The sequence below is a fragment of the Pyrus communis genome, chromosome 9, assembly GCF_963583255.1.
Source record: "Pyrus communis chromosome 9, drPyrComm1.1, whole genome shotgun sequence".
NCBI lineage: Eukaryota > Viridiplantae > Streptophyta > Magnoliopsida > Rosales > Rosaceae > Pyrus > Pyrus communis.
Window position 1 is genome coordinate 20,974,917 of NC_084811.1, and position 13,074 is coordinate 20,987,990.

General features: G+C 35.4%; 1 protein-coding gene across 1 annotated transcript; it reads right to left on the reverse strand.

Moving 5' to 3' along the window:
* Positions 1 to 9,158: 9,158 nt before the first annotated feature.
* LOC137744497 (NAC transcription factor NAM-B1-like) lies at positions 9,159 to 10,510 on the reverse strand. Its single transcript, XM_068484300.1, has 3 exons — positions 10,288 to 10,510; positions 9,404 to 9,504; positions 9,159 to 9,254 (listed from the first exon to the last, which is right to left on the reverse strand). The coding sequence occupies exons 1-3, from the start codon at positions 10,508 to 10,510 to the stop codon at positions 9,159 to 9,161; spliced, it is 420 nt and encodes a 139-aa protein (XP_068340401.1).
* Positions 10,511 to 13,074: the final 2,564 nt, after the last annotated feature.

Consider the following 13,074-nt stretch of genomic DNA (forward strand, 5'->3'; position numbering starts at 1 on the left):
AACTTTATGACTATGTCATAGAGTTACACCTCTTAATTCGAAAGAAATAAGAATGAAAAATCCTTATGACTACATGAGTGTATATATGAAATATACTCAAGGAAATGGTATAGTACCACTTGACCCGAAATAGTGAAACCTTCATAGCTAATTGGTAGCTTAGGGTGACTACAATCAACAAGATTGGTTGACTTGGAAGAAACCATATTTGACGTAGTCTTGTTTCTGTTAATTCGAAGATTGCTAGCAACAACTAAATGGTGATTCAATGTTTGGATATAATATGGGTTTCTGAAACTATTATCAAGACAGTCTTGATAATATATGTCTAAAACTAGGAATCACAAGATGTGCAAGTTGTAAAGATCCATCCATCATGAATCTTAGCAAACTAGTGGGAGCCATAAGCGTCTTATGAGAAAAAGATCAAATCGTTTGATTTCTCATAAAGATGTAAATGAATCTTTTGTTTACTAGGTTTACAAAAGATTAGTGGCAGTTAATCATATTCCTAAATTTGAAAATATATATGATATATTAATTTTGGAAATGAAAGGAATTCTTCTTCGTTAAAGTTATGACTTTAAACATTCTATAATGACAGAATGTATATGGGAGACATAGTCTATGTACATGGGATGGAAATCTATAATGATAGATTTCAAGTTATAATTGGATTATCTCAATCCCTATTGATAGACGATAGATGTAGGAAGTTTCTCGAATGATAAACTTCAAATGAAAGGACAATTCCAGTCAGACTGGGAAATTGCTCTTCTAAAAGGGAATGTACCCTTTTGACTCCCAAAGAAGCATAATGCATAAATAGAATCCTTTATGCATACGCAGAAAGGTGATTTACGTATTTCATATTGTATGAAAAACATTGATATGAGTTATACCAATATAGGTACAAGATGATATCAATGCAAGCCCAGGATCAGAACCATGGCAACTATCAAGTGAGTCCTTAATTATTTAAGAAATACTAAGGGATAGATTCCTCAAGAATGAGGAAGAATTAGAGTAACACAATGGAAGTGTAAATGTATTAGATTATGAATCTAATATCATATCCATCATTGGATGTCTCTTCATTATGAATGAAAAGATAGTTGTATATATCTTTATTATGACTAAAGAGATATTTGGGTGGAAATGTTATAAGTAATGACTTTAGTGTGTTCCATCATGCATGCAAAATATTTCGCCATATAGAAGCTTACAACAATGTTGTTTGGATGGGAAAGTTCATTTATGAACTCTCCATTCTATTCCAACCAGAAAGTGTCTCCAATGTACCCACACTACGACACTAATAGGGTAATAGCTCAAGCCAGGGAACCAAGGTCTCATCAAGATCTGAACTCAAACAAGAGACTGAACCACATAATTAAGAATCATGTATAATGGTGACGTCATTATTCTCAAGGTTGCTTCTATGGATAACATATAGATATCCATTGTCTAGGCATACTACTCAGCAATTTTTGAAATGAATTCAGAAAAGGTATCATCATTGATAACCAAGCTAATTGGCTCTAGTGCAAGTAGGAGATTGTTGGAAATGTGCCCTAAAGCCAATCATATGATGATACTTTACGGACATTTCACATGTTAAACTAATATAGTTTAATATAAAGGGCAAAGATTATTGTTTAAAGCCGTCTCATATAAATGTTATATGCTTAAACGATAAGTCCAATGAATATGTAATTGGGAGAATGTGATTTAAAGAAGTTAGATTCATGAGACCATTCTCTTTCGTATACATACCCTAATTGTTCCTGATCATATGATCGTCAATTAGGCATTGACAATCCATTAAGATCAGTACGTGCTATGTCTTCTCTTAGAGAGAGTGACTGGTCTCGAGTCATTGGTGTAACTAACACCAAGATAAGAATGTAGGTGCTCAATAGAAAATGAGTCCACTGAACATGATCAACAAGGAGTTCTCATACTCATGTCACATTAGAACTCATGGTTAGGATAATGCAAAGTAGCCATTTAACCTAAGGCATCATAGTTGTCTTGTGGTTAGGTCCTTGATCTTTGACTATGTCAAAGTCACTCCGTCAAAGGGTGTCCACGGCATAGTTGGGGTTAAGCCACTTAGCCATGGAGGCAAGTGAATGCACAACAAGGGATCTTTAACCTTCAAACCGTTTGAGCGAGAATACTTTATGATATGATTAAGAATCTCTGGCCAAAATATGAATGAGATTTAGGAATCATTCCAAATCACATTCAAGGTAATTATATAAGTAAAAGAATCACATTGGATAGTAGACATGAATAAACTATCAAACCAAACAATGTGGTCAAGAGTATTGTATTAGAGAAAGACTGTATTACATTGTAATCCTAAACTGAATAGGTTATCCACCTCTTCTAATTAGCTTGGGTAGCCATGATATACTGCTAGGTGTCATTATGGTTTGTGGAAGCCCTAAAAGTGTATAATCACTAAAGGGGGAATTGAAAATATGTTTTAATTCACAATCGATTTGAAGAGTTCTAATCGCCCACTACCTTGCTAAAAGAAACCTAATCGATCATACACCATGTAAGGTAGAGATTGAAGAAACAATGGAGATGAGTAAAGATAATTAAATGGTTTAATTATTTATGGTTAGGATGAATTAATATGTTAATTAATCAAACAAATAAGTTTGTTTTAGATTTTGAGTAATTATTGGACCTTAAGGCCCATTGGGCTTAGAATTGTCAAGTCCATTAATTTAAGTTGTATGACAACTTAATGACTAAAGACTCAGAATGGCCCAAACAGCCCAAAACCTTTAGAAGGCTGGCCATATAGTAAATGAATGGGTTTTGGTTCTTTTTGTCACTTAAGTGAAGTGACTATATAAAGGACTTTATCGCCAAAAGTTAAAAAAAAAGAAGGTTTTCTTGAGAGAAAAGATGAGAACACAAAGCTCACTATTCTCTTAGGAGGTCGGCCATCCTAGAGGAAAATACCTAGCAATCTTTCTTCCTCTAGGTCACTCATCTCTTCCTCAATGCTCTCCTTGGTGTGGAGACTTAGAGGTTCCCTATTTTGGGAACTTGGAGAATCCATTCCTTCATCCATCCAAGAAGTCATGGAGCAAAGAAGCAAAGTTCCTCCATCCACATCCATGGAGTGAATGAGCAAGGAGACTAAGGAAAGAAGGCCCTTGCATGGGTGAATATCATTTGCTAAGCAAAGAGGTGCTTCAAAGGTATACAAGTTTCTCAACTCTTTTCTTTAAGATTTGAGTTGAGTCTTGGTTCACCACAATTATGAGGCCTTGAATTTCATGGGTAAAGTTTTGTTTTGAGTGCATACAAGCATGATTCTGCCTTTTAATTGTTAATTGCATGCATAGATGTTGCTCAAATGAACTAGTTTTCACAAATATTTACTTTAGGTAGTCTAGGTTCAGGGTGGGTACATGCTAGTTCCAAATAATATAAAGAATAAATAGGACAGGGCGGGGCGGGGCGGAATGGGATGGGGCGAGTCCATATAATTAGAAAAATAAGGCCTCGGACTGACCTGTTTCTAATTATAATGAACGACTGAGATTTAATGATAACCTATCATCCAATCTCAACCATTAGTTTCTACCCTAATCAATTCCTCCCAAGTCCCAGTTCCAGAATCAGACTCAATCCCTCGATTCTCTTGACTCAAACTCTCAATCGTCTTATCTTCCTTGACGATAGTGCTCACCAGCCTCACTTCATAGAAATCACCCAGCCCATCATCACTGTCGCGACCAACACAATGGTACCACCCATCCAGCTGTCCTCCTCAACAACATCCCAGAGAACCCAGGTCCCAGAACCACGACGGCTTGATTCTCTCCTCTTTGACAACACCACTGCCATTGCAACCATCATTACCCCATCACCGCCGTTGAGGACACTGCTACCACGCATCATCCCTCTAAAATTTACGTAATTTTGAATTATGGTTTTGTTATTAATGTGAATTTCTAGTGTAAGGATTTTAGGGTTTTTAAATTAGAATTTGTAGATTGATGATTGATATGTTGCCACCATTTAGGGTTTTCTTAAAATTTGAATTGCATTTGTAGATTGATGATTGATCTGTTGCCATCATTAATGTATTTCTGAAACTTTGGGAAAATACATGAACACAAACTAAGCTCAGTAGAGAGATCTTTAGGTTTTCTTGGCAAAGTCCTTTTCTTTAGATCATAGCATTTTGTTCTTTATTATTTGATTAGTCTACTTGGCACATTGGCACGTTGGAGTTTGCCTTTAGACCTTAAGTCTAATCTACAACTATATTGGACTTTGCCTGTAAAAAAAAACCAAGTTTTCGTAGTTAACTTGACCTTATTTCATCACCCTTGGGGTAAATTCTAGGTGTGAAAAAAAATGATTGTAGTCATTTTTCATATTCTGTTTATATAAATACATGTTATGGAATTACTTCACTTATGATTTTACTTGACCTGTGACTTCAGTATCTGAAAAATCAGATTGTTGTGTTTCATATTTTGTTTTATATACTGTTTCTCCAATGTTTTTTTTTTCCCATGTATTCATATTGGATTCCTTCATTTTGATTATTAGGCAAAGATCCCTGATATTGAGAAGTGCTTAGACGTTGTTGCCACTTTGCAAGCCAAGAAGGGTACTGGTGAGGTTCCTTTTTTGTGATTCTCCACCCTTTGCAGTTATGTGTAATACTATACTTGTTCTATCTCTATGTGTATTTGATTGACCCGTTTAGCAGTATGATTTTCCTAGTGACTCTCGTAATGCATGCAGTTTTACTCAATTCATGGTTTGAATTTTACTCTCATACATGAGCTTAGTGATGGTAAAAATCAAATTATTGACATATGATTGATTCTTTATCTTTCTTACATCTCCTACAACTTACTTATCTTCTTCCATTTCCGCTTGTTTCTCATTTCTTTCTTCAATCACCGGCATCAAGATTGTCGTAAGTTTGAGTCCTTCTCTAATACTAAAATAATACTATCGAGTTGTGAAACATAGCATTAGTTTCTTGCTATTATTTTGTGTAATTAGCTCACTTCAGAGATTTTTATTTATTTATTTATTTTTTGTAGGATGAATATTGGGCTCCTCAAGATTTCAAGAGGCCATTATCTGAGAAATTAAAATACTTGACAGCAAGTCGTAAATATATTGTGGTCTAATAATCTCAAAATTTTGTCCTATACATATAGCTTTTACGGGGTTTTTATTGGTGTTAGATTATGTGGTTTTTTTACACTTGAAAGTAAGTTGGACTTAAAAAGTCAGAATTGTTGCATGCAATGTGGTTTTAGATTGTTGGATATAACAAATGACCACTCAGGATTTCTACTTTGTTTTCTTCTTGGATGATTAATATTTTGTGGTAATTTCATGAAATTGGTGTGCAGATTTCTACATCATGTCTCAAACTCAAAGTACATTTAGTACTAATGTAGCATCATCTACGGCTACATCAACATGTCCTCCACAACCAACACAACTCGTACAGTCAAAATCATCAATGCCTCCCCCAAAACCCTTCTCCTCCCAAATAAAATAAAATTAAAAAAAAAAAAAAAAAAAAAAAAGCACCAACTATTCCAAAGACAAAACAACCAACTATAATAGCTTCAGTAAAGAGATCTTCTTATGAGATATCTTGGGTTTAGGATCATGTCACTAAGTGTACCGTCTTGAAACTACAAGAAGTAGAAAAGGAAGGAAAGAAAAAGATTGTGGTGGTACAAGCATTGAGGGCTAAGTGTAACCATTGTAACACCCTTTTTGCATGTGATACTAGTGGGGGTGAAATGAGTACTTACATCAAACATATCAATAAATATTGCAAGATGTATAAACCAACTAATGAGTTACAAAATGTTCTAGGCAGATCTAGACCTTCTGGGAACGTTAAAAGCATGCTTGTTGCTAAAGGGTAGAGCCAAGAAGAAAGTGTGGAAGGTATTGTTGAGTATATTGTGATTGACGAGGTACCTTTTAGTGTTGTGGAGAGTAAGGGGTTTAGGCGGATAATGTGCAAAGTCCAAACTAGATTGCATGTTCCATCTTGGAGAACTATTGTGAGGGAGTTATTCAATATGTATGATACCATGAAAGACCAATTAAAAAAGGAAATACACAAGCATAGATTTAGCTTGACTACTGATACATGGACAAGTGTGCAAAATTTGAACTACATGGTGCTAACTGCTCATTTTGTGGATGATGAATGGAATATGCACAAAAGGATTCTAAACTTTTGTTTGATTTCAAGTCATGAAGGAAAAGAAATAGGGAAGTTGATTGAGCAATGTTTGGTTGAGTGGGAGATTGAAAAGTTGATGTGTATCTCAGTTGACAATACATCGGCTAATAAGGTGGCAATTAAGCATGTTGTTCGTAAAATGCAGAAATGGCCTAATAGGAAAATTATTATGAATGGCAAGTTTATGCATGTGAGGTGCTTAGCTCATATTATCAACTTGGTAGTGAAAGATGGGTTGAAAAGATTAGATACAAGTGTGGATGCTCTTAGAAACGTTGTTCGGTTTGTGAAATCAAATCCCTGAAGGTTTAGTTATTTCAAGAAATGTGTGGAGAATGAGAAGTTGGATAGTAGGGGCCTAGTTGTTATGGATGTGCCTACTCGGTGGAATAACACATACATGATGCTAGAATCTTGCTTGAAGTTTAAATAGGCATTTGAAAGGATTTCCGAAGATGATGAAGCCAATATATACTCGAGCTATTTCAAGGAAAAGGTGCTTAATGATGAAGGAGAAGAAGTGGTGAGTAAAGGTAAGGTTGGACCACCTAAGGAGGAAGATTGAGATGGTGCATAAGTGTTCGTGGAATTTTTGAAGGTCTTCTATTTTGTAACTTTGAAAGTTAATACAAGTAAGTATCCTATATCTAATACAGCTGTTCATGATGTCATTGATGTGGAGAACGAGATTGAAAGTTTTTTTTGCCTGAATATATGCAAATTGGAGGAACTGTGCAGTTGGTGCTACGAGATATGGCAATGAGCATGAGCGCCAAATACCGAAAGTATTTTGGTTCAATTAAGGACCTTAATCAAATATTTGTAGTTGCCCTTGTCTTAGACCCAAGATTCAAATTAAGGCATTACATGCACTAGTGTAAAAAGTAATTACAGCTTCTTGAAGAAGAGATTCAACAGAAAAGCAATGAAGTGAACACATTTTTGAAGGCAATGTGTGATGAATATGCTCAACAAGCTTTCGGTTCACAAAAACAACAAAAGAGTAAAAAAGATTTAGTTGTTGACACTACTTTAAGGGTAAAACAATTACCTTCTAGTGAACCAACAGAAAATCCAATGATATTTAGTTAAATGATTGATGATTGGGAGAAGGAACAATAAGACACCGAGGATATTGCGCTTGCACATGAGGTGGATAGGTATCTCCTTGACACGCTAGAGAAAGTACCACATGGTCAACCATTTGATGTTTTGAAATGGTGGAAGTTGAAAGGGAGGAGCACATATCCCACACTTGCTTTGATAGCAAAAGATGTTTTGCCAATTCAAGTGTTAACAGTTGCTAGTAAAAGTGCATTTAGTGTAGGAAAGAGAGTAATTGATCCCTTTAGATCATCTATCCTTCCTCATACAGTTAAGTCATTGATATGCCTCCAAAACTGGTTAAGAATTGAACAAATTAGCAACATTGAGTATTAAGCAAGTCCGCCCGAGCTTGAATTTTATCAAGAGTGTGAAGAAGGTAATTATTTTGTTTTGTATAGTTTGGTTTGTATGAATTGTTGTCCTCTATTCACTTACAATTAACGTGCTTCTTTTGTTCTTTGTTGTAGAATATAAAAGAAGAAAAGCAAATACTATATCTACAAGTTCAACTCTCTCACCAAGTGTTCCTGAAATTGAAGCTCCTCAAACAACTCGAATGAATAAAGGAAAATGAATTGCGGTAATATTTTAAACTAAAATGAATAAACTTTAAATTTCAATGATTCAATGAGGATAATATGATATTGGACGTTAAAAATGTCATGTTTATATTCTATTTTTCCTTACAGATTCAATGAGGAATGTTGTTGGAACTTGGACGTTGGATGTGATTTCAGATGTTAATTTGGAATCTATTGCGGATGTTATGTTTATGCTATTTTGGATTATTTGATTTTGGACTTCGGAATTTGGATGTCTCAGACTCTCGAATATTTTGTATGTTGATTTGATCTTTACATGTCTAGGATGTTATTTTGAATGTCTCGAATTTAATGTATCAAACGATGTTAGACGATGTAATGTTGTTATTTTGGATGTATTGTTAATCTATGGACTTGGATGTTGGACTTTGTAATGTTTGGATGTGTTGTGGAATGCAAACTGTGAATATGTGCAGCACTTGTTAAAATTTAGTTTTTTTCTTCCCCCCCCCCCCCAAAAAAAAAAAAAGGACTCGTGGACCCGACCCGAACAGGCCCCTTTTCAAAGGGGTCGGGTTAGGTCTGGTTCCTGTATTAAAATATGTTGTACGCGCCTCGGCCTGACCCGTTTTTTTTAAACCTAGGTCCGGTCCGTTCCCTTCAAAATTGGGCCCGGTCCAACCCGTACCCAGCCCTAGAAACAACACCACTTCAGTGTGATAATACTGCAACAATTACCATCACTAAAAACCCGGTGTTCCATCAAAAGACCAAGCATATTGATCAAAGATACCACTTCATCAAGGATGCTTTACAAGAAGGAATTATTGATCTGGTGTATTGTCCTACAAATGAGCAGCTAGTAGATATCTTTACAAAGGCATTGGCCAAGGATCGATTATGCTATCTCAGGGATACACTTGTAGTGAAATCAGTTCACAACTTAAACGGAAGTGTAGAATTATAAGTTGTGAGTTGTTTTTAATTAGAAATTATAAGCCTTGAGATTAATGTATACTCACTTAGTCTTAGAGTGACAAGTGTAAGACTCTTATTGTAAGGCTATGAATACCATGTGTTAGAATCCTAGAGTTTAAGTAGATGTATGGCTGAGACCACTTGATGAATGTGTGAGCTCCAGCTGCATAACAAACTGTTGTAATGCACGATTCCATGTCTAAGAGAGAGAAATGAAATACTCCTCAGCTACTTGCAGAGGCTAAGATTTCCAGAAACTATACTGCAAATTCTTTGCAGTTTGTATCATTCATCTTATTTTCCGTCTTGCTTCTGCTAAACTTGTAAATCTTACACAAAACACAATCATTCAACTGCAGAATCAAGATATAAAAAAGTTAGAGCCACACTAGAGCATATACCAGAAAATTCCGAATTGTGGTTCACAATATAAAGAGTCCACAATTGTACCCACGCAAATACTTCTATCAGATGACACACACATACGTGCACACTTCCATACCTTCATGTCAGTACCATCTATTTTCTTTGGAGGATCAGTCTCATTAGTGAGCTTATATGCATGCATTTTCCAGTCTGTCATTGTCCCTTCTCGTTGTATCCCTTCATAATAATTTAGAGTACCTTTAGACCCAATTACTTGGGCATTAGCGTCTTAAATGTCATCAGGCTTTCCAGTTGCCTTCCAGTATCCATTATTTGTTGTTCGATTTGGCCGTCCTCCTCTCGGGTACTTCGGCCTTCATGGAGTGAAAAAGTACCACTCACTCTCTAATCAAATGGTACTCTCCTGAAAGGATAAAAAAAACATACCAATCTTGTTAAAACCTCAGAACTTGTCTTTTCTATCGTAATTGTTACAATTACTAGTCATGAATAGAGAACCGATTTAGGGTAGTATTATTTACTAGTAGTCTAGTAAGTAATACTTCAATGGCTTCCAGTTATATATTGCCAAAGAAGAAAAACCGATTGTCGTTGGCATGCCTAGATTTAGAAGGAATTGCTGGATTAACAGAGATTGCCTACTGGCTAATAAACTAAGGAGTAAGATACATTTCAAAACTTAACCTGACAATATTAACTATATGAGACACAAAAACACGTACTTCTGTATACTTACAGTAATGCAGTCATGGAAAGAACTAAAAGGGTAGAGCAATATTGTTTGTTTTATACAATATAAAATTTCAGAAAGTAAAGAAAAGAAGATATAGGTACGACAAACAAAAAATAAACGTAAAAGATACTTGAAACACAAGAAACAAAAAGCACTACTTGTTAGGGCAAGATTTATTTTATTTTTAGTATGTTAAATGAGAGTAATGATAAAGAGGATTGCAGAAAAAAGAGATTATAAAGAGAAGAATATAACAAGAATCTAACCGGTAAGTTCTCGAGGATGGTGCTGGTAGATGTTAACATTAAGAAACCTATTAATGGGAAGCTGCTCATTCATAAACTTTCTCATTAAGTAGTGTAAAATCAACTCATCGTCGGTAAGGATGAAGCGATAACCTGGTGGAAGAGAATCAATGTGTGCATCAACCGAACCTACTTCATTGAGAACTGGAACCATATTGTTGTTGAACTGATTGTTTTCTTCCATTGAAGGTGATAAAGAAGAGCTCCTAATTTATGATTATGAAGCCTTTTATACAAACAACCTGAAAATTATAGGCGTGAAGGGTTTTGGGCCTTATTTGCATAGGGCTAGAATTCAGAGTTGGCTCATAATTGAATAGTAAAACATGGCCCAATTGTAAAAAATTGGCAAGTGTAGCAATTTTCAATAAATACTAATTTTTTTTACCAAAAAAGATATTATGCTAAATGGTGACACCATATTGTATGTTGACTATTTGTTGTAATTATAATAATTTTATCCCATGAATTATTATATGTATCTTAAATCTAATATTTACGCAACTAGCATTTTGCCTTAATGGCGAAAAATAATTATGTCCATGCACTATGATGCGAGTTCGATCTCTACCCATTCTTCTCCCCCTTAACAACTAATTATGTAACTTACTAATGTTATTTGTTTGTATATATATAATAAAATTAAAAAAAATCTAATACTCACTAGTTTAATGAGTTTGTAGCTAAGTTGGTGAAGAGCATTTATTCTTACACTCAAAGTTGTGTGTTCGACTTTCCATCCCATATTATTACTAGTAAGAAAACAATTCACTAAAAGCATCTCTAATGGAGAGATACAAATTTGAGATGCAAAAACCATATTGCATCATATTTTATACTTCAAGGAGATGGATATGGGAGCTGTACTCCAGGGAGAGATTTGTGAATTTGAGATCCTATTTAACATTTTTTCTCTTTGATTGGCGGACCCACTACTGAAGATGTAAAAAAATATGTACATTTTCTAGCCAAGATATATATTTTACATCTCTCAATTAGAGGGTTTTTTGGCCAACCAAAAATGCAAAATACACATTTCTAGGCATTTTGCATCTTTCCATTGAAGATGCCCTAAAGACTCCAATCTTATATTTGGGTCCAAATATAAAGCAAAACATCTCCAAATGCACATAAGACCTAAATCTTATATTTGAGTTTTGAGCCAAAGCGAGACCAAAATTTGGGTTTCAATATGAGATTTAAGTTCAAGGTGGAATCCATGCCATCCATGCCAACAAGGGAAAAATAGTATTCAACCAAAAAATAGTATTCAATTTGGGTTTCAATATGTTATTTTGAATGTCTTGGATTTAATGTATCAAACGATGTTAGACGATGTAATGTTGTTATTTTGGATGTATTGTTAATTTATGGACTTGGATGTTGGACTTTGTAATGTTTGGATGTGTTGTGCAATGCAAACTGTGAATCTGTGCAGCACTTGTTAAAATTTAGTTTTTTTCTTCCCCCCCCCCCCCCCCCCACCAAAAAAAAAAGGACTCGTGGACCTGACTCGAACAGGCCCCTTTTCAAAGGGGTCGGGTTAGGTATGGTTCCTGTATTAAAATATGTTGTACGCGCCTCGGCCTGGCCCATTTCTTTTAAACCTAGGTCCGGTCCGTTCCCTTCAAAATTGGGCCCGGTCCGACCCGTACCCAGCCCTAGAAGCAACACCATTTCAGTGTGATAATACTGCAGCAATTACCATCACTAAAAATCCGGTGTTCCATCAAAAGACCAAGCATATTGATCAAAGATACCACTTCATCAAGGATGCTTTACAAGAAGGAATTATTGATCTGGTGTATTGTCCTACAAATGAGCAGCTAGTAGATATCTTTACAAAGGCATTGGCCAAGGATCGATTATGCTATCTCAGGGATACACTTGTAGTGAAATCAGTTCACAACTTAAACGGGAGTGTAGAATTATAAGTTGTGAGTTGTTTTTAATTAGAAATTATAAGCCTTGAGATTAATGTATACTCACTTAGTCTTAGAGTGACAAGTGTAAGACTCTTATTGTAAGGCTATGAATGCCATGTGTTAGAATCCTAGAGTTTAAGTAGATGTATGGCTGAGACCATTTGATGAATGTGTGAGCTCCAGCTGCATAACAAACTGTTGTAATGCACGATTCCATGTCTAAGAGAGAGAAATGAAATACTCTTCAGCTACTTGCAGAGGCTCAGATTTCCAGAAACTATACTGCAAATTCTTTGCAGTTTGTATCATTCATCTTATTTTCCGTCTTGCTTCTGCTAAACTTGTAAATCTTACACAAAACACAATCATTCAATTGCAGAATCAAGATATAAAAAAGTTCCGAATTGTGGTTCACAATATAAAGAGTCCACAATTGTACCCACGCAAATACTTCTATCAGATGACACACACATACGTGCACACTTCCATACCTTCATGTCAGTACCATCTATTTTCTTTGGAGGATCAGTCTCATTAGTGAGCTTATATTCATGCATTTTCCAGTCTGTCATTGTCCCTTCTCGTTGTATCCCTTCATAATAATTTAGAGTACCTTTAGACCCAATTACTTGGCCATTAGCGTCTTAAATGTCATCAGGCTTTCCAGTTGCCTTCCAGTATCCATTATTTGTTGTTCGATTTGGCCGTCCTCCTCTCGGGTACTTCCGCCTTCATGGAGTGAAAAAGTACCACTCACTCTCTAATCAAATGGTACTCTCCTGAAAGGATAAAAAAAACATACCAATCTTGTTAAAACCTCAGA

Excerpts from the sequence above, each read along its gene's own strand:
- LOC137744497 (XM_068484300.1), bottom strand. The coding sequence starts at position 10,510 with ATGGAAGAAAACAATCAGTTCAACAACAATATGGTTCCAGTTCTCAAT. Across the intron at positions 9,505-10,287 it reads CCATCCTCGAGAACTTACCG|GGATACAACGAGAAGGGACA; the intron begins GTTAGATTCTTG and ends ATTATTATGAAG. Across the intron at positions 9,255-9,403 it reads TAGATGGTACTGACATGAAG|TTGAATGATTGTGTTTTGTG; the intron begins GTATGGAAGTGT and ends TTGATTCTGCAG.